Source organism: Eleutherodactylus coqui, chromosome 1, assembly GCF_035609145.1.
Source record: "Eleutherodactylus coqui strain aEleCoq1 chromosome 1, aEleCoq1.hap1, whole genome shotgun sequence".
NCBI lineage: Eukaryota > Metazoa > Chordata > Amphibia > Anura > Eleutherodactylidae > Eleutherodactylus > Eleutherodactylus coqui.
Window position 1 is genome coordinate 346,009,538 of NC_089837.1, and position 20,269 is coordinate 346,029,806.

Genomic DNA, 20,269 nt, shown 5'->3' on the forward strand with positions numbered 1-20,269 from the left:
ATTGAAAGGTTGAAGTCTACCGCGAATTCACATCAAAATCTAAACCAATGGTTCAGATTTTATGTTGCAGAAAAAGAACTCCAATTCCACTACTTGCAAATATACCCTAACAGTTGGTTTTTTCCTTTACTTTATTCCCCGGTAGAGTAATGCAGCAGAATAGAATTTTTTACCCCTTAAAAAACGGAAATTTGATCCAATGAAACTTTGACAGAATACTTTAGAGAGGTTTTGTTCCTGGGCCCTGTCTAAAATAACAAGTGAGGGCATACTCACCTTTACTGGAGCCCAAGGACGGAGGTGACAGCCAGTGCTGGCATTGGCTATGACATCTGGGTAGACTGGCTGGGTGGAAGCACGATGCCAGGAGTGCCGACGGTGACATGCTTCCGTGCAGCCCGTCTACCTGGAAGTCACAGACGATGCCAGCAGTCAGATGCGTCCCAGGAGAGTTGAATTTGTTATTTTATGAAGGGCCAGCTGGGGTATGGAGTTTTGTTTTAATGACAAAAATCCCTTTAAATCTGGTGCTCAGGTAAAGCTTATCATCAGGACATTGTTTCCAAAGGTGATTGGCCCCCATAAGGGGGCTTCACCGGAGCAGAATATTTCCACACCCCTATAGACACAGAAAATTCCACCACAAAATCTGCATGTATACATATGGCTTACGGACCAGAATTCCGCAGCAGATCATTATGTGCATATTGTGGAAATATTCTGCTTGTGTGGAAATACCCTATTGTGTAATCATAAACACCTGTATAGATAAAGGAAAACACTATGGGAAATAAGATGACTTTATTCTGTGTTTTTGTCCTCTAATCAGCATATCCACCATGTTTTAGCATTTGCATGATGATATAATCTGAAGTTGAGGCAGTGTAAAGCATTTAGGTTGGAATCTAAGAAGGATCAGCCATTCCTTTAGAATCCACTCCTGACTGCACATGTAATTCTACCCTAATGCTGCCCTTACACGGGCACGAAAATCGAGCGAGATTTGTGCATTGTGAGAATTTGGAATGACATCCTACACATGAGCGAAGTTTTTTTTTGCATGGCACCGTGATGTGATGCAGGAAACAAATCGCGGCATGTTCTATCTTCCTGTGTGCTCCCGCATCACTCCACATGCTAGGTGCATGCGATGCGATGTCTCCCATTGAAAACAATGGGAGAAACTCTGCTACGCTCTGCCGCGGCGCTAATTCCCCAAAGTGATGAGAGGCTGCTTTGACATAACACCTCACATCTGCAGGGAATTCACGTGGTGGCGAACGCAATATGGGGCCGTGATTTACAGCCCAATATCAGCTCGCCTGTGTGAAGTTAGCCCAAAGAGATTGCTTCATCTCGACAACCCCTGCCCTACTAGGCAATATGGACAAAGAGAGAGTTTCTACTTGGGACCACCTTCAACTCGTCAAAGCGAACAGTGGCCAACTATATGATTAGCTGTGGTTGACGCTAAAGTAATGAAACGATCAGTAGAACAACTATTTCAGTAGTAATAAAAGCAATCTGCGAAATGTAGAAAAAAAGGCATAATTTTAATATGGGAGGCAACACCTATAATACACAAAGTTTCCATAGAGGATAACTGGAGATCTTTAGGAATCGGCCTTCTTCTCTTCACGTATTCCAGCTGTGATTTTCAGATCCTGGAGATGTTTATCCAGATCATCTACATTAATGTCCTCTAAGCTCTCGAGAAACCTGCTGCCCGCACATAGCTTGCCAGTGAGAGGGTCGACTACCCTGCCGACTTTAAACACTATTTCAGACAGTTCATGTGTGACGTATTTGCCTCTTTTTTCAGGTAAGGCTTTCAGCAGCACAACATCACCTACAGTGCACTGCTGCTCTTCATCGTGGGCAAAGTAAGTCTTCCTCCTGTTGTAATACTGAAATAAAACAAACATTTAGTCCCTAAATCCATGTAATAATAATCAGGCAATTCACTCAAGTAACCATACAAGTGGAAAGCCACAACTAGAAGAGCTCTAGTGGTTACTCACAAAGTACTTAAAAAGGTTACCCAGGCAGCGTCTGCTGGGATCGGAGCGCAAGCACAGCTCTGACCCTGTGTAGTGGATGGCACCTGTAATTGCAGGCACAGCTCTCATTGAAATCAGTGAGACCTGAGCATGCAATTACAAGCGCCGGACACTACACAGGGTTTGGAGCAGCGCTACCACTCCAACCCCACTGTATCCCAGCAGGCACTTTAAGGTCCTTTTACACAGCCCAAATATCAGGTCCAAATGTTCGTTAGCCCATTTATCGGGGTATATAAAAAAGACACCATCCAGGTGTTTGACCCAATAGCATGTTTATGAGGGAGTCAGGTAAGAATGCAGCCAGCCCATGGTTCTCCTGTATAAAGCACACTTCTCTCCTGAACAGTACTCGTCATACCGGCACCAGTCACAGGATGACATGGCCATATGTGGACAAATACCCCAATCTAGTATGACAACGAAATTTACCCTACTAATATTTGAGCAGAAAGACAAAAGCTGCACTTACCTTCAGCAAGTAGGTGTCCAGCACCATTCTTGTCGCTCTTACTTTAGCTGTTTGTCTCATCTTTGTCCCTATTACTTTTCCCACAATCCATTTGACATGAACAGAGGTCCGTACAGCCGACATGGTGATGATTAACACACCTAAGGTGAGAGAGACCGTTCTCATCATACATTACTATTTCATACCTGGTATGTCCGCTACTGCCTTTAGGATTGTTGTAGCAATAATAAATGTGCTTCTTAAATCAGCCTAGGCGAACACATAGTGAGTGTGTGTGTGTGTGTGTATGTATATATATATATATATATATATATATATATATATATATATATAAATAAAACATGTGTTAGACTCTTGTACATGACTCCCACACATGATTCTCACAGAGAAATAGTGTATTCTGATCGGATAAGCTGCTCCCTTACAGGTGAGATTATACCTTCTGCAAATTCTTTCACTTTTGATACTTTACTAACATGCAAATGATCATATCATTGTATTAACCAATCCTGTATGAGCACAATAATTCTTTTTTAAAACTTCTATTTTGCGATGTAACGTTTGTCCGTAAAAGTGATTGTATTCCTTTGAATAAATCAGAAGGGTATTAGAGAATGACTGATAACATGAGTCAGCTCAAATACATATTCATGCATGAAGCTTCTCATTATAACCAATTTGGAGCAGACTAGTGAAATTCTCTGGAATATGATATTATTCCCATAACATCTGGCGCCTAACATGCACACAGGGGAATGTGCTGTAGTGTTACATGTGGACTTTGTTCTGGGCTTTACTCTATGTATTGCAAAGTGTGAAATCACACTGAAACTCTGCAAAAACCACTGATATGACTGTAATAGAAGCAGTTTAATCCCTTCCTGCCCCGTGCCATAACTGTACTTCATGCGGACCGTGTTGTACTTGTGATACTATTACAGCACAGAGGTGGTGCAGCAGCTGTGCCCATGCCGTCCCAGCTACATAACACAGCAAACACATCGCTCCTGTGAACAGGAACAGAAAGAACTCTGCCCATTTAACACCATAGGTTAGGAAGTCAATGGTAACCAGGGTACCTATGTGGTTTTACAAAGAGGGGTTTCCACTGTAAGCTCAATGCAATGATTGAGGGTTACAAGAGGCTGCTATGGCAGCCAAGGGCCCAACAGAGGCACCCAGCTGGGCACAATGACATAATACACCACAATACAGAAATATTGCAATGTATTATAGAAGCGATCGGTACTGGTGTACCTTGACGCCACCGAAAGCTAGGGGTGTGACAGCCCTTACATGGAGGGAGGGGCCTGTCACACCCCTAGCTCCTGATTGGATGGTTCTCGGGCAGCAAGCTGCTTCATTTGCCGGGGTGCCGTCCTGTGTCCTATCCCCTGGCCACCACCCTGCCGCCACTGAGGGCTACTCCGGGGTGAGCGAGAGCTGGGGACAGCAGTGGGGACGCGACTCACAGTGCTCCTGCCAGCTTCGGCCGCAGAGGGAGCGGCAGCGAGAGCCAAGAGTGCTGATGCAGGGTAAGCGGGAGCCGGAGACAGCAGAGGCGACTCACACTGCTCCTGCCTGCTTTGGCCGCATGGGGAACGGCAGCCGAGAGTACCGCTGCAGGGGAGGGGGGCTGTCAGCGATGGAGCGGTGCGCCAGGGAAAAAGCACCGTCAGGCAATTTGTGGCAGGGATTGAAGGTTAGGGTGAGGGGTAAGTGTAACAGTTAGCCTTATATTATAAAAGTAAGGCGAACTGTTACACTTACCCTTAGTCTAACCCTCCATCCCTGTCAGAAATCATGGCATGCTGCTCTCTGCCTCATCAGAGCTGTGCTGGGTCAGCAGCCTATCGGAAGCTACGAGAATGAGATGGGCGTTCCTCCTGTCAAACCCCTAGCTTCCGGTGGCGTCAAGGTACACTAGAGATCAGAGGATTGCAGGGCCAATTCCCATAGCAGGACTAAAACAAAAATGGAAAAAATCCCATACTCTATTAGAAAAAACGTAAACGCAAAACCTCAAAAAATACCTTTTGTTTCGCTTGGGCCGGTCTCACGCGACCAGATTAGGACTGTGGAATCCGCGATCGCCACCTGTGCGGACGATCCACGGTATTCCGCATCCATTAACAAGAATAGAGCATTGGCATGTCTGTCATAGGAGCAGGCAGCGATTGCCGCTCGCGGAAATAAAATCGCAGCATGCTCTATTTCGTGCAGATTCCACACCGAAGGCTTTTATTGAAGTCAATGGACGCAGTCTGGCCCGCCGCCCGTCCGCAATTAACATTACAGATAGGTCAGAATTGGGGAAAACAAAGATTTAAGAAAAAAATAAATCAGTGCTGTGCATGCCCGACAGTCATCCGCAATATAGATTATCAATGTTACGCGGGGTCACTGGCCGGATTCTGCATGCGGAATCAGACCCATTCGCTTGGCCTACTATAGTGCTTTATTATGGGCAAACCTACAAAAAAATATATATCACAAAACACAGATAATTGGTAATGCCACAACTATGATGACATAATTAACATGATTTGTATCGCACTGTGAATGACATAAAAAAATAAATAAAAACAAAATAAGTTATTCAACAAGCTTTATGTAACCCCAGGATGGGGGCAATGCACACTACAGGTCGCCCCAGACTAACAACTCCTGGGCACAAGCCTGCTGTATGGTGCTGTGTTACAGTCTTGCACACGGAGCACTACTGGCTGCCCGGGATGTGCAAGCGGCCATGACACTACATGAGGATGGCACAGCTACAAGGACACTTCCATCACTCACCTCCAGCCGCCGCTTCCTGTCCCTCCGACCTCCGGCGCATACATGACGTCAGCGCCTGATATTAACCCGCATCTTAGCCAGAGACCGATGGAAGAGCACCATCTGCTGGCTTCAAGATGTAAGGCAACAGGAACGTGCGAGTGAAGTTTATGGATCGTTCCACAACTGATGTCAGCCGAGAATGTTGCTGTAATACGGATATATACTTCTATCATGAGAACACGTTAGGATCTTAATTAGAAAGTATTCACATGGTTGTCATTTTAGTCTATATTTCCTGCATATATTATACCATTAGAAGAAATCCTTTACTTTGGGACTGTTCCAATTTTTGCATACAAAAAAGTACAAATGGAAGACAGAATGCAAGGCGGTTAATGCTGCCAGGTAGTACTCCAATGGTAACTTGAACATTATATTGACTGCCTAGGTACCGTGGCGATGATGGTAACGTTTTACAGCGTTTTGTATGTTAAGCACGTTTATTTGCAGGTGCCATGGAGGAAGGGGTTGTGCAGGTCTGAACTATTGATGACCTAGCTTCAGGATAAGTTAGCGATAGTTGGTCAGCAGAAGCCCACCATGTCGGACCCCCAGGGATCAGTTGCTATGGGGGACAGTATTTCTACTGAGGTCACTGTAGGGGACACTATAACTTCTGGGGCCACTGTAGGGGACACTATCACTACTGAGGCCACTGTGGGGGACAGTATTTGTCCTGAGATCACTGTGGGGGACAGTATTTGTACCGAGGCCACTGTGGGGGACAATATTTCTTCCGAGACCACTGTAGGAGACTTTATTACTACTGAGGCCACTGTGGGGGTCGCTATTACTACCGAGGCCACTGTGGGGGACAGTATTTGTACCGAGGCCACTGTGGGGGACAGTATTTGTACCGAGGCCACTGTGGGGGACAGTATTTCTTCCGAGGCCACTGTAGGAGACTTTATTACTAATGAGGCCACTGTGGGGGTCGCTATTACTACTGAGGCCACTGTGGGGGTCGCTATTACTACTGAGGCTACTGTGGGGGTCGCTATTACTACTGAGGCCACTGTGGGGGACAGTATTTCTACGGAGGCCACTGTGGGGGACAGTATTTCTACGGAGGCCACTGTGGGGGACAGTATTTCTACGGAGGCCACTGTAGGGGACAGTATTTCTTCGGAGGCCACTGTGGTGGACGCAGTATTTCTACGGAGGCCACTGTGGTGGACAGTAGTTCTACGGAGGCCACAGTGGTGGACAGTAGTTCTACGGAGGCCACTGTGGGGGACAGTAGTTCTACGGAGGCCACTGTGGGGGACAGTATTTCTATGGAGGCCATTGTGGGGGTGGAGGGGCAGTATTTCTACTGAGGCCACTGTGGAGGACAGTTTTTATACTGAGGCTACTCTGCACATGGCAGCATACCTTAAGCTGACATAGGGTATGTTTACACACGGCGGAAATGCAGCGGAATGTCCACAACGGAAACTTCCGTGGCAATTTCTGCATTTAAAAAAACTGTCAAAATCTGCACTATTGCTATGGATTTTGACAAGAAATCAGTTGCATTTCCGCAGCTGATTTCATGTGGCGCTCCCCCTCACCTCCTCTGAAGGCTTCCTGCAGTCAGCGCTGCCCGACTTCCGGTTCCCAGCGGCCTGGTCAGGTCAGGTGCTGCTGGTCAGGTGAGGCCACTACAGGCTGCTGGGAACTGTAAGCCGGTAAGCCTGCAGAGAAGGTGAGGGGGGAGTGCTGCATAGTATGACATCAGCTGCGAGTACGTAACTGATTTCCAATCAAAATCTGCGCCAATGGTACTTCAATGCTCCAGGCAAGAAAAAAAAAAAGCACAGGACGTTCCTTCCTGTCTATTTTGAAATGGCCCTGTCCTTTTTATAATGACCGAGTTAAAGATTGTACGTCGTGATAAGCCCCGCTCCCTGATGTGTTGGCACTTTCTATAAATAAGTGGGTGTTCAGTGGCAGTTTGGGCACTCGGTCTGTAAAAGGTTCGCCATAACTGGACTAGACTCAGACAGATGGACCCATCTTAGACAATGAGGCTGTTAACCCCTTCCCTCCCCAGGACGTATCGGTACATCCTGGGAGCCTGGTACTTCCCGCAACAGAGCGTACCAGTACATCATCGGGATAGCGCGAGATCATGACTGACCTTGCGCTATCCCGCAGCGGGAGCTGGCTGTCAGTCACAGCCGGCGTCCCGCTGCAACAGCGGGGGGTGCATCTAAGTAGATTGCGGCAGGGAAAGAGTTCACAGAGGGAGCGTTCACAGATGTCATCACGAGAGCCCGGCCTGTCACCATGTTAACAGGACGCCAGACACTGGCGTCCTGTATTGCCTATGCCTATGATCGCAGTAGCTCTGCCATGCCTTATCACAGCGATCATAGGCACAGTGCTGCAAGTCCCTCAGAGGGACTCAAATAGTGAAAATAAATAAATAAATAAAATAAAAATGTTAAAAAAAGAAAAATGTCAAAAAAAATGTTAAAAAAAACCTTTTTTAATGCTTTTTCTAATAGCATAAAAAAATGTGAAACCCCACATATTGGGTATTGACGCGTCCATAGCGACGTGTATAAAAAGTTGAACGCGCTTTTTATTTTGTACGACAAAAAGCGTTAAAAAAAACGCTAAAAAACAGAGGCAAAATGCTATAAAAGTGATCAAAAAAGCCGTACATTCCCCAAAATGGTACCAATAAAAACTACAGCTCGTCTCGCAAAAAGTAAGCCCTTATAGAGCTCCGTACATAGAAAAATAAAAAAGTTACAGGACTTTGAATGCAGCTATAGAGAAAAAAAAATTTCCAAAAAAAAGGCTTTTTATTGCAAAAAAGTGTAAAAACCTAAAAAAAAATAACAATTTTGGTATCGTTGTAACCGTACCGGCCCGCAGAAAAAATGTAGTGTGTCATTTAAGCTGCATGATTAACGCTGTAAAAAAAAAAAAACGATGTCAGAATTGCTGCGTTTTCTCTCCCTGTTATCATTAAAAAAATAATAAAAGTTTTACAATATAGTCTATGTACCCAAAAGTAGCACCGATAAAAACTACAGCTCGCCACGCAAAAAACAAGCCCTTATAAGGCCGCATCGACGGAAAAATAAAAAAGTTATGGCTTTTGAAAAATGGAGATGGAAAAATACCAAAAATCACTTGGTCCTCAACGCCAAAATAGGCCTTGTCATTAAGGGGTTAATAAAGACAAAATCGTTGTGTGTTCTCCACAATCGCAGGTGCTGCTGGCTGCTTGGTAGTTGCTTACTGGGCCTCAATGAGAAGTGACAATGACCAATACCGAGGATCTTGTGCACTCATTTACTGAAAGTAATATGAAGATACATGCAATGGGTTTCTATTCCACACCACAAAACGGGACATTGATTTCAGTAGTCTCGTTTTCACCAGCAGGATTCTTACATGTTAATAGATTGATAGAACTTGCCCTATCTTTCTCGCACATAGTTTTGCTACATGTGAGAATGATGGGGCAGGACCTATTTGCATATGCACGCTTCAGTGTAAGTCCTAAAGCAGAGCAGAAGTTTTTTTAGTTCTGGGGGCACTGTGGCTGGTGCATACATGAAGTTAATGTTGCTGCACAGTGTGGCTGACATTGTCATATAGGAACACTGGCTGGTACATTATTATGCAGATACTATAGTGTTACGTAAGAAAAGCAGTTTGCCCCACTGTAGCAATGCTGTAAATGGCAGTATTATGGGGGTACTATGATGAGCTATATTATAGGGTCATTGTGGCTGGGACACTTGCACTTGGACAGGCAGTGCTGTGGGAATACTGTGACTCGCACTGAAAAAGTTACTGTGTTGTGCTGAGTGTGTCCTTTTTTGTACCTTGAAAAGCATATCTATATATTCCTATGAACCGTTGTACTTAATAATGGTGCAGTTGTATAAGACCCAAGTTATTAGATTTGACTTCAGTTGTATTCGCCCCTGACTACGGATCTCCCTGCTTTGCCGGAGCTAATCACATGCTTACAGTAAAAGCATTCCATGCTCTGCAGCTTGACTCACCTATCATTCCTTTCAGGTTATACACATTCCTTCCTGTCTCTTGATTGGCTGACACTCCTGCCATTATTGGCTTAACATAGATGTCATGGATTTCAACTCTCATATCTTCTTCCTTAACTCCCATGTACGTGTCGGAAGCAGTGTGGAGTCTAATGTCTACAAGACGCAGCTCACTGGGATTACAAGATTTTGGTGTTTTACACACATTTTTTATTTGAATTGCCTGCTTATTGCTACAATTATTCATCTAAATGATATGCAGCAGCCAAAACTCAAGAAATGGCTCCTTGGGGTCAAGTCTATTTTCTGAAATCACCCTAACAGTCCAATACAGGATAAATGTCCTTTTCCTGCAGTTCGTTGGATTTTAAAGGATCATACTGTGAAACTGGAACCTGGATTCCCCGATTCTATCCATATATACACTGGAAACAGGAACTAATCGAGAGAGACCTATATCTGCTGAATATGCTGCGGTCAGGAACTTCTAATCTCCTGCAATTTTGAAACCTGGTAAAGTAAAACGTCTATGTACAGATTATAAGAAACAGGAATTACTAGGGCTCTCCGTTTCTCTTGTGGATTATCTATTAAGTCGTATAATCCTCAAAACGGGGCAAATTACATGTCATGATAATAGTTTCTATGGGTTGCTTCATGTTTGGAAAAAGACATTTATCACAGTTGTGCTATATAAACTCGAAAACATCTCACTGTGTGAAGAATGAGTGGTGCACATGCTAAGACTTTTCTTATTGTTCATCCAATACTAACTATATAATTGTATTTTATGAATTATGACAGTTTTGTCTACTAGAAAACTAATTACTGTTGGTGGACTCTTCCTGAAAAGTCATTCTTCTAGATCAACGTGGATCGTGTATCTGTGCCCTTTTTTCTTGCACCATTTATTCAATGTTTTTCCTATACTTAACACATGTCCCCCCCCCCCCCCATTTATTCTCTATACTGTCTGCCCTTGTGAAAGAAGAAACTTGTTCACATATTGGCCATTTAGCGAGACTTTCCTTCACTTGGGGCAAAGATTCAATTTGCTGCTCTAAGCCTATATCTAAATACCCTGAAGCAGAGGCAGAGTGGCCCACCAGCCCCCTCCTCAGCTATGCCCTGAACTGATGTCATCCTGTATATACTGAATTATCATTTGTACTTTAGTCCCTGACAAGATACATGAATATTATTATATGATGAAATATTATAATAATCCCTTAAAAATCATTGATCGTAAAAAACCTGGCATGCTCTGTTCACACATCACGCTTATCCTATGCAATAGATGTGTGTATGTATGTATGTATGTATGTATATATATATATATATATATATATATATATATATATATTTATTTATTTTCTTTAAATTAATGCTAAAAAAATCCATGAAGCTATGGTTTTCAGTTCTGACTATTAAAAAGGGTTGCCATCAGACTACTGCACCTCCATTCACTAGTTGAGTTCGGCACTATCAGAATGGAAGTTTCAGCTCCAACAAAAAGCCTGCTGTCAAATAATCTCCCTATACATACTGCATTTCTGTTCCACAACTGGTGTGATGCACTAACTCTTAATTGTCTATCCATCTGAGTAAGGCCTCTCTTAAACGGGCGATGCGTTTTTCGGCCAGCCGCATCCCGGACGAAAATTGCATGTACAAGTGAAAGAAGTTGTGGCTAAATATCACGTTTTCTCACCCAGTCACACAGCCAGGTGCGGCGTATATATGCCGCAGCCCGGAATTCCATAGATTGGGAGAAATCTTCTAAAATCCTTCTAGTGGTTCAATAGAGCCAACTGACATAGTTTAGCAGTGCTAGCTGCTGCTAAACTCCCCCCACCCCTCTGCCAGCAACTCCTATAGAAGCTTATAGGAGCCACCAGCTGATCGCGGCAGTAAGATAGTGCAAGACCTACCTTTTCTCACTATGTCAAAACATTGGCCTGCGATGTCCTATCTTCACCGGCTGGACATTTTTACACGGCTAATAATTGGCCATCTGAATGAGTACATTGGAATCCAATGCTTCCGATGGTCGCTTAAAAACGCTCGTGTGAAATAAGCCTAAAGGTAAAGTTCTCAAAGTAGAAAAAAATGAGTTATGCAGTGACCCAAAAAGTTAAATCAAGACTATCCTTTAGATTATTCTAAGCATCCATTGTTTGCCTTGCCATTGTCTCACCTACAATAATGAAGTAGCTCATGACATGTTTTTCCAAAGGTCTTGAAGAAGTTTTTGCCATAGATGTCCTTGTTCTTTGTGCAAAACATGGGACAGTGTGTTGGTGTAGCATATTATAGTAATTCTTATGCGTTCCTTCAGTTCTAAGTAAACACCAGTATAGTACCTCCACGTCATTACAACTTCATGGTGACAACCACACCTATAACCACAGATATCATCTGCTCAACCTTCTCAGCATCTCATAAAGATAGAGTTGTTGAAACAAGAAAATGTAAAATTTGGACTCAACACACCAAAGAGCTTTTCAATGATCCATTGCTTGATTTTTTTTCCAAATAAATCCATTTACTCTCCATCAATAGAAGTCTTGTGGCAGCAATTTTGCCACGAAGGCCAGATTTAGGTTTCCTTCACACACACTGTTTATGTGACATATTCTGACTCTATGAAGGCATGGGAAAAGGCTAGTGATTTTTTTTACCTGATAGATGCATTATTGACAGGTGGGTTTTACCTCTGCTTTTTAATATAGAAATAAAAGGTGTGCCGAAGGATTCCACCCAAAAGATAATAAAATGGCACAAGAGGTCTACACATAGCATGAACATAATGTATATTGGAACAAAAAACATCCCTCAAAGCAATCTGCATTGTGTAAAATAAGTGCAATGAGAACACTACATAAACTAAAATACGTAAGAATTTCATTGGATACAGTAAAATGCGTAAAAACAAATCGAAATAAAAAACAAAATAAAAAAAACCATGCAGATAAAACAATAGGCATAGAGTTTACTGTGGGGTCCTCACTGCAAACTAGAACCATAGATTTGGGAATTACACCACTATGTGTGTATAAACGCCTAATGGAAAATCTGCCCTTAACAATATACAGAATAGGTGCTTAACGTAGTAGGACCATGGGTATTTAATAAACAGTATAAAAGTTCATATAGTTTGTTCCCAAATATGGAGCTGATGATAGGCGAATGATGTTGAGAGAATTATACACTGTGTAGGATGCCCAGTGTGGTTCTTGTGATCAAACGGAAGTGAATTATTCATATGTATCTCATGCAAGGGTATTTAACACACTTTGCAACAGTTCTATTTTACTACTCCTCATCTTGAGGTACTCTGACCTCTGCTTCAGTGGATATAATTCGTGTCACCTGCTCCTTGTTATTCCATTTTATACCTGACGAACCTATTTGCATGCAAAACATGGTTATATACAGAACCTTGATTCTCGCCATTTCAAAATCCTAGCATGGATATTTGAAAATATTTGAATGCTTAGAAATCTTATTTTTATGAAGGGGATCGCCCTGCTGTGCCCTTTATAGCACAAAATACAATGAAATATTGATCACAAGACAATTTAAGCCAAGAAAATCTTTCTAGCTATCATTAGGGAAAAAAATTGGGATGAGACCATAGTTTTGTGGTTGATGCAGCAAACTAATCAGGATAGGGGGAAAAAAACATACATGCATAGGCTTACATTGCCTATTGAATAAATGCAAGTGCCAGAAGTGAGATCTATGCTATCCATATATTAAAAGACAGAAAAAATAATGTACACAGGAGTTGTCATTTTGCTGGAAACTCGGCATGCAGTTACATCTCAGGCAGATATACAAATGATTAGATGCCACCTGCCACCATCTTGCCACCTGAGGCCCTAAAAGAGGTTCCACCCTTGGCCTATAAAAAGGCTGTCAGTCTACTTGTGTGTAGTGGAACTCTTTTTTTCACTCCTATAGAACTTGTTGACCACCAGACGCCTCTACGATGCAATCAAAGACTTTGCTCAGTTAACAGAGTTTGAGAGGGGAGCATTATTGGAATCCAAAAACTGGATGGTCATATCGACGAGTTACCCGCCACCTGGGCTGTTCTAACCAAACTATTAGGAGGTGTTGTGACCAATGGATGTTTGAAGGCGACGGGGCTCAAGATGCTTTAGACAGACTACCAGTAGAAAGGATCATCTGATCTTTTGACCAGAACAAGCAGCCCCAACTGCTTCATTGTCCACCATCCAGAGACAGGTGGCACCATGGTTACAGCCCCTGAATCTGTTGGAATAATTTCTAGCTGCTTGGCTGACGGGCATTTGGTCTAACAGCACCCATTACATGTACTGCCTTTGAAATCCACCGTTGCCTCCATTTTCAGTGGTGTAAACAACAAAACTGGGCTGTTATGGAGTGGAACAGTGGACTTCAGTGATGAAGTCACTCCTAGTTGTGGTACGTGAGACAATGTTCAGGACATCGTATAGCCACATGTGATGTCTCTCATGGCGGCTTCCAAGAGGCATTTTCCAGCAGGATAAGGGTGTCACAGGAATGTCTACACAACATTACCACACTTCCATGGCCTGTCTAGTTGCCAGATTTATCACCAATAGAACATGTATGGGACCATCTGGGATGCCAACTTCGAAAGCCTACGAGTTTACATGATCTAGAGGCTCAGTTATAGCAAATGTGGACTGTTTTGCTGTAGGACAACATACAGAACCTGTATTCCTCTATGCCCACCTGTATCACATCTTGCATCCAAGCTAGAGGCCACCCAACAAGGTACTAGAGCCCTTAAGTATTCAGTTTTCTGCACTAAATTATCCTTTTGCTCTGATATCGTAATCATTTACTTATATCAACGTTAGGGTGAATTCACACGAACGTATATCGGCTCGGTTTTCACGCCGAGCCGATATACGTCGTCCTCGTGTGCAGGGGGGGGGGAGGATGGAAGAGCCAGAAGCAGGAACTGAGCTCCCGCCCCCTCTCTGCCTCCTCTCCGCCCCTCTGCACTATTTGCAATGAGGAGATGCGGGGGCGGGGCTAATTCTCGGAATTTATCCCCGCCCCTGTCCCGCAAATAGTGCAGAGGGGCGGAGAGGAGGCAGAGAGGGGGCGGGAGCTCAGTTCCTGCTTCTGTCTCTTCCATCCTCCCCCCCCCCCCCCCCTGCACACAAGGATGATGTATATCGGCTCGGCGATATACATTCGTGTGAATTCACCCTTACAATAACACATATAAACTCACGTTAGATTCCGACAACTCCTTCTAGGTGCTTGATTATCTTTGAAAATGATTGCATGAATTAATATATTACATATTGGATAGGATGCAAGTTCTTAATGTGCGATCCAACCAAATTAGAAAAGGAAATAAAGTACAATGAAAGACTTGAAAGGTTAGTGTGGCAAACCTTGTTTTAGTAGACAAGTTGACTAACAATGTGCAATAACACTAACAAATCCATCTATAAAGCTGGATTACTTTTTTCTTTTCTTTTTTGTTTCAAATGTCACAGCTAGGCGGGTGTATTTTGCTCTACAAGAAGGTGGGGACTTGAGTGACACCAACATGCCCGCTGTGATCACAACAGCTAGGTTTACAGGTTGCATCAACAGCATACGGCAATCCTTTATAGTTATAATATGTTAGGTTAATAAAGCCAATCTTTTTCACACAGCCTTGGCCTGGAGTCTCGTTATTTCTCGGGTCATAGTTTAAATTTGGTTAAAATGAGTTTGGAACTTCAGGCCTGAGGTTCGCAATGATCCATGCAGCCTAGACAATCTCCTGTCCAAGTCCATTCGTGAAACTAAAAGAAATTCTAAGAAAAAAAAAGAACATGTTTAGAAAAATAACTTTTTACCCTTTACAAAATATTTTATTATTAAAAAAACTATTTAAAAAATAAACAAAATCGGTAATGACCCGTGAATGTGAAATTTAAGTGTTATTTATTCCAAAATGGTAAACGCAGTAAATAAGGCTGGGTTCACACAGGACGGATTTGCTGCGGTTTTGTCGCGTTTTTTCCGTTGCGGTTTTGCCTCAGAAGAACTGCTTCTGTGGCAAAACCGCTTCAAAGGTTAATTTTGGCTTGCGGATTTTCGTGCGGAAAAATCCACAAGCGTTTTTTTCCGCAGCGTTTTTTACATTTTGATGTGTATTTTGGTGCAGATTTAGCTGCGTCCATAGAGGTCTATGCACAAAAAAGCGCTGCAGAAAAGACAGAAGAATGGACATACTGCATCTTTTAAAACCGCGCCGCAGTTGCATTTCCGCACTGCAGCTGTGCGGAAAAAATCCGTCCTGTGAGACCGGCTTTTTTCGAAAACTCATTTGTGCTGCATTGCACTGCAAACGCAGCGGTTTTGCCGCAGTGCGGATATGCAATGGCAATCCGCGGCAAAACCGCAGCAAATCCGCCCTGTCTGAACCAGGCTAAAACTGCTGTTTGCTCAGCTACCCTCCTAAAGAGGAAAAACAAAATGTGCATGTGGTGCAAAAGGTACCATCGGCAGTAAAAGAAAAAAAATGATGGCCCGAGTGACTAAAAAAATGAATAGGTTTTATTGTGCAAAGGTTGAAAAAAAGAGACACTTCCGCCCTTCATTGCCCTTGGATGGACCATCTCGTCTGACGCCAGTAGAAGGGATGGCATGTCTTAGACGTTTCTCTAGTGCTATGCATTGGGATGTGTGACACAGTGGCAGCCATGTTGAGGAAGGTGGAACAGATGACTAGGGCGAAGCAGCATGGACACCAGGGACGGCAGGAATATGTTGATTATACATTTGTAATGTATAGCAAAATTTTATGTGAACTGGAAGGTTCCTTCAAGGTCCAAAATAGCTGCCTAATTGGCTAAGATCATCATTAGAGGCAATGACACCAACCTTTCTCAAATACTTCAACAGTAGCAGTAGTACTAAAGTGCTAATTTTCTTCATCACTAATACTGCACAGTGAGAGAAATGTCATCCCTGACTTCATTCTATACTATGATTCATTTTAAGAACATTACAGGAATGTTTGATTCAATTACAGACATTCTTTTGTACTGGTTGTTCAGTCATTTATTACCTACTTTATAGGCTTGACTAGAAACATGCATGCTCATATGATCTGTGATACCTGTGCAGCTTTCAAGTGAGCTTCTACCTTTGTGAACATTTGGCTTAAAATGTGTATTGTGAAAAAGAAGACCATTTCGCAATGTGTTTTAAGAAGCATAAGTACTACACTGCCATAACATGCTGACTGCTTCCTCTATGGTGCAAATATGAGAGAAGTTGTGCTTTATCTGCATGTTCTGTACATGGCTTTTGAACACTATGTACGATAGAATTTAATAAAATGAATGTGTGCAGAAGCAGCACATCACATTGAGCTGATCCTTTGTTTAAAAAAGTTGGTGAATACCTTACTTATCACATTGAGGACTTCTTTACATGGGAGTATGCGCAACGTCGCTCACCACTACGGTCCGTAGTTGCACCAAACAAGATAACAATCTATTTGTGTGAGTTTGAAAAAAAATAATTGGGAAGATAGATCCTGCCTTGGAGAAAGTCCTATCTTTTCTCAGGTGTAGTATTAACCCTATGCAATCCAATTTTGGATTTAGGGTTTTACTAGGGGGCTTTCTCTTTCTTTCATTATACAATGGCGCCATATGCTGGAGCCAGTACTGCAGTATGTGATATGCCGGAGAGGCCCACGACAACAGAGCGGACAGTAATATACAGTAAGAATACCCTGCTGGACGTCTTCCAACATCGGAGCTGTACAGCCTTCAATCAGAATGTCTTAAGACGTCAGACAGTGGATTGGAATCCTGATAGTGGAAATGAAACCATTGAAATCAATGTTTATGTTTCGTCAAGTTATACGGACATGATTATCAGACCCAACTGTTTAACCCTAGACCAGTTTCACATGAGTGTATTGCAGGTGTCCTGGCCTGACCGTGGGTCTCTTGACCTGAACTCATAGCATCATATACGCACCGTGTTCCATATTGCATTACTTCCATGTTTTGGACTTATTCATGGCTATGGCTTAGAAACACTGATACAAAACACTAGACACGTCTAAGGCCTTGTTCATACCCTTAAACATTGTAGTGTTAGATCCACCTCGAAGTGTTCCAATGTAGATCTGGCACTTTAATCCATATCAGAGCTCTAGGACCTCATTCACACGAGCGTGCTATTAGCACATTATAAAAAGATCGTGTCTAATAGAACCAATGGTTTCCTATAGAATCGTTCACAGGAAGGAATGTTAGATGCGCAAAATACTTGCACCTAACAAAGATAGGCCATGTGACTGCAATGCTCACATCTAAGTTCCCTGGTGCGTGAAAAGATAGGACCTGACCTATCTTTGGCGAGAGCTGCGCAGGAGTTTCCATAGACTCCTATGGGAGCTGGATAACCCGTACCATTCACCTCCCAATCCCGTGAACAGGCAATTTCACTGCTAATTAAGCTTGAGACTTAATAGCTGGAAATCAACTGTTCACGTGATCTTTAGTGCTGTATAGCCGCGATCTTTTCGCGTGCCTATACTTCTCTAAAAGCACGCTCGCCTGAACGAGGCCTAAGGCTGAGCCTTGGCGTTCTGCCACACATCTTCATGCAGATCTGCATGCAAATTTAACCCCAGTCAATAGAACATATCTACATGCGGCCACCAAACGAGAAATCACATCAAGAATTGGCAGGTCAGTTAATTTTTTTCTACAACGCAGATTTCAAAATCCCCACATGGAACAACCCATAGCAAAATTACGTTGTGTGAGTCAGGCCTTTAAGGTCAGGTCAAATGTTGTCGTTTTTCTGAAAAAAACTGCAACATCTTAATCTACCCCTATTATTTATATTATATATATGTATTGTGACACTAGGCGATTAGTCATGACTCAGTACCCGTATCTTCTCAACACAAGATGTTTGACTTCACTTTCGGCAGCTCACTTGACAACAGGACTTTCTTTATCTGGCACCTGTCAGTTTTATTCTATTACAACAAAGGTTTACAGCACTTCACAGTAAACTTTGTGCACACATGAGCGCAGCGTTTTTGTAGAACGGACTATGTTTTTTTGCGCACACCTCAGTGTATTTTGCTGCACTCTTTCCACCTGCAAGGCATGTGTATTTGGAGGGCCAAAAAAATAAGCATTTATTGAAATGGCCAACAAATTAATTTTGTGTTCCATGCATCTTTTATCGTATATTGCACTCATTTGCTCATCCCCGTTGACTTCTATGGGGACTTTGGGTGCGCAAATCTACAGAAAAATAGAGCATGCTGAGGGTTTTTTGCACAACTGAAATGCACAGGAAAAATTTGCGCATGTGAATGAACCCATTGAAATCAATGAGTTCTATTTTGTGTGTATTGCGCACAAAAATACATTCGTGACACACAGGCCTTACTGTGCGCGTATGTGGCATGCGTATTTGATACGTGTAAGTCATTTTTATGTCTGTATTGCATCCTTATTCAATGCGTTTTTACCAGACGCAAAAAGAAAATAACACAAGAAGGCCCAATTGATGTCACTTTTTCCCCACCATCTCCGGGCAACATGCGTAAAAAATCAAATTGAATATGAATGCAACGGTACATATTTTTTGTGTTTTTACGTAATACCATAAATATTAGTGGGCAATTTTTGGTCTGTAAATACAAAGCCAGTGTTTCTGTTAGACAGTTGCATAAATGTCCCCCATAAAGCCTATAATAACAGCCTTCAATGGAATCAAATCATCGAGCTGCTAGCATTAACACCACCTTAGGCCTCATTCACATGAGCATGAAAATCACGCCAAAGTTACCTGCGCAAAAAAATCGTGGCTAACTGCATGAAAAATAGTGTGAATGGATGATTTCTTTTAATCAAGCCATGAGTTTAATTAGTGGTGAAATTGTCCATTCACACGATTGGAAGCTCTAGGTCGCTGAAAACTAGTACTGCTGCTCTGAGAGGGGAGAGAGAGATATGAAGGAAAGCCCCACAGGGCTGGGGACTCCCTTCATCTTAGCAGGGATGGAGTGCTTTCCCAGCAGCTGAGCTGGAGGAATTCCCCTGCAGTGGGGAGAGAGAGAGATGAAGGGAGTTTCTGTAGAACTCCCTTCATCGCAGGGCACTCCCTTCATCTCAGTGCGATACCCGCATTCCCCTGCAGGGAAGAATAAGGGATTTCCCAGCAGCGGGGAGAGAAGGCATTCCGTTGCATTGGAGAACAAGGGAATCCCTGTAATGGAAAGAGAGAGGGGGCAGGGCTACAGAGCTTCCCCCGAGAGTGGGGGAGAGAGGGCGAGGCTAGAGGAAACCACTTTTTAGCCCTGCCCATTTAGCCCCTGCACTCTCTCTAACCCCGCCCTCGTTTTCTTGCCATGGAGGAATCCCTTTAGTCCCGCCCTCTCTCCCGCCACTCATGGAGAAACCATGTAGCTCCGCCCCTCTCTCTTCCCGCTACAGGGATTCCCTAATTCTCCCTTGCAGGGGAATCCTTCTCTCCCCATTACGGGGAATCCCTTATTCTCTGCTGCTGCTGTTCAGAGTAGGGGGACAGCTGTACAGCAAGTTTAAAATGTCCCGCTGTAAACTCCTGTTAGTCCCCGCTGAGAAGAGGGCCAGCCCCAGCGAGTCCCTTCCTCTCCTATTCTCTTTGTTTAGAAGTTTTAGCCAAACAATCAGAAAGCTTACCTAATTAACCTCGCCTCTTCCTCTTGTTATCCAGCTTCCATTGGAGTCTATAGAAACTCCTCTGCACCGCACACCATAGATAGGTCAGGTTCTATCTTTTCACACAGCAGGGAATTTCAGTTGCAGGATTTCAGTCACACATGTCCT

At 43.2% G+C, this 20,269-nt stretch overlaps 2 protein-coding genes across 2 annotated transcripts in view; one reads left to right on the top strand and one right to left on the bottom strand.

Annotated features, from left to right (window-relative positions):
* Nucleotides 1-1,532: 1,532 nt before the first annotated feature.
* On the bottom strand, nucleotides 1,533-5,413 carry MRPS17 (mitochondrial ribosomal protein S17). Its single transcript, XM_066576367.1, has 3 exons — nucleotides 5,332-5,413; nucleotides 2,533-2,672; nucleotides 1,533-1,907 (listed from the first exon to the last, which is right to left on the bottom strand). Exons 1-3 carry the CDS (start codon nucleotides 5,369-5,371, stop codon nucleotides 1,614-1,616), a joined length of 474 nt encoding a protein of 157 aa, XP_066432464.1. The 5' UTR covers nucleotides 5,372-5,413; the 3' UTR covers nucleotides 1,533-1,613.
* Nucleotides 5,414-9,501: 4,088 nt separating this feature from the next.
* The window catches only part of LOC136576785 (merlin-like), a 74,236-nt gene continuing 63,468 nt past the window's right edge, over nucleotides 9,502-20,269 (top strand). Inside the window, exon 1 of the mRNA XM_066576354.1 lies at nucleotides 9,502-9,899. The gene's annotated coding sequence lies outside the window, so the exon portion shown is untranslated. The remainder of the gene's footprint in view (nucleotides 9,900-20,269) is intronic.

What these genes read in the sequence shown, in the direction of transcription:
- MRPS17 (XM_066576367.1), bottom strand. Translation starts at nt 5,371, where the DNA reads ATGCGCCGGAGGTCGGAGGGACAGGAAGCGGCGGCTGGAG. An exon ending in ACAGGAAGCGGCGGCTGGAG is followed by an intron (nt 2,673 to 5,331) that starts GTGAGTGATGGA and finishes CTCTCACCTTAG; the next exon opens with GTGTGTTAATCATCACCATG. An exon ending in TGGACACCTACTTGCTGAAG is followed by an intron (nt 1,908 to 2,532) that starts GTAAGTGCAGCT and finishes GTTTTATTTCAG; the next exon opens with TATTACAACAGGAGGAAGAC.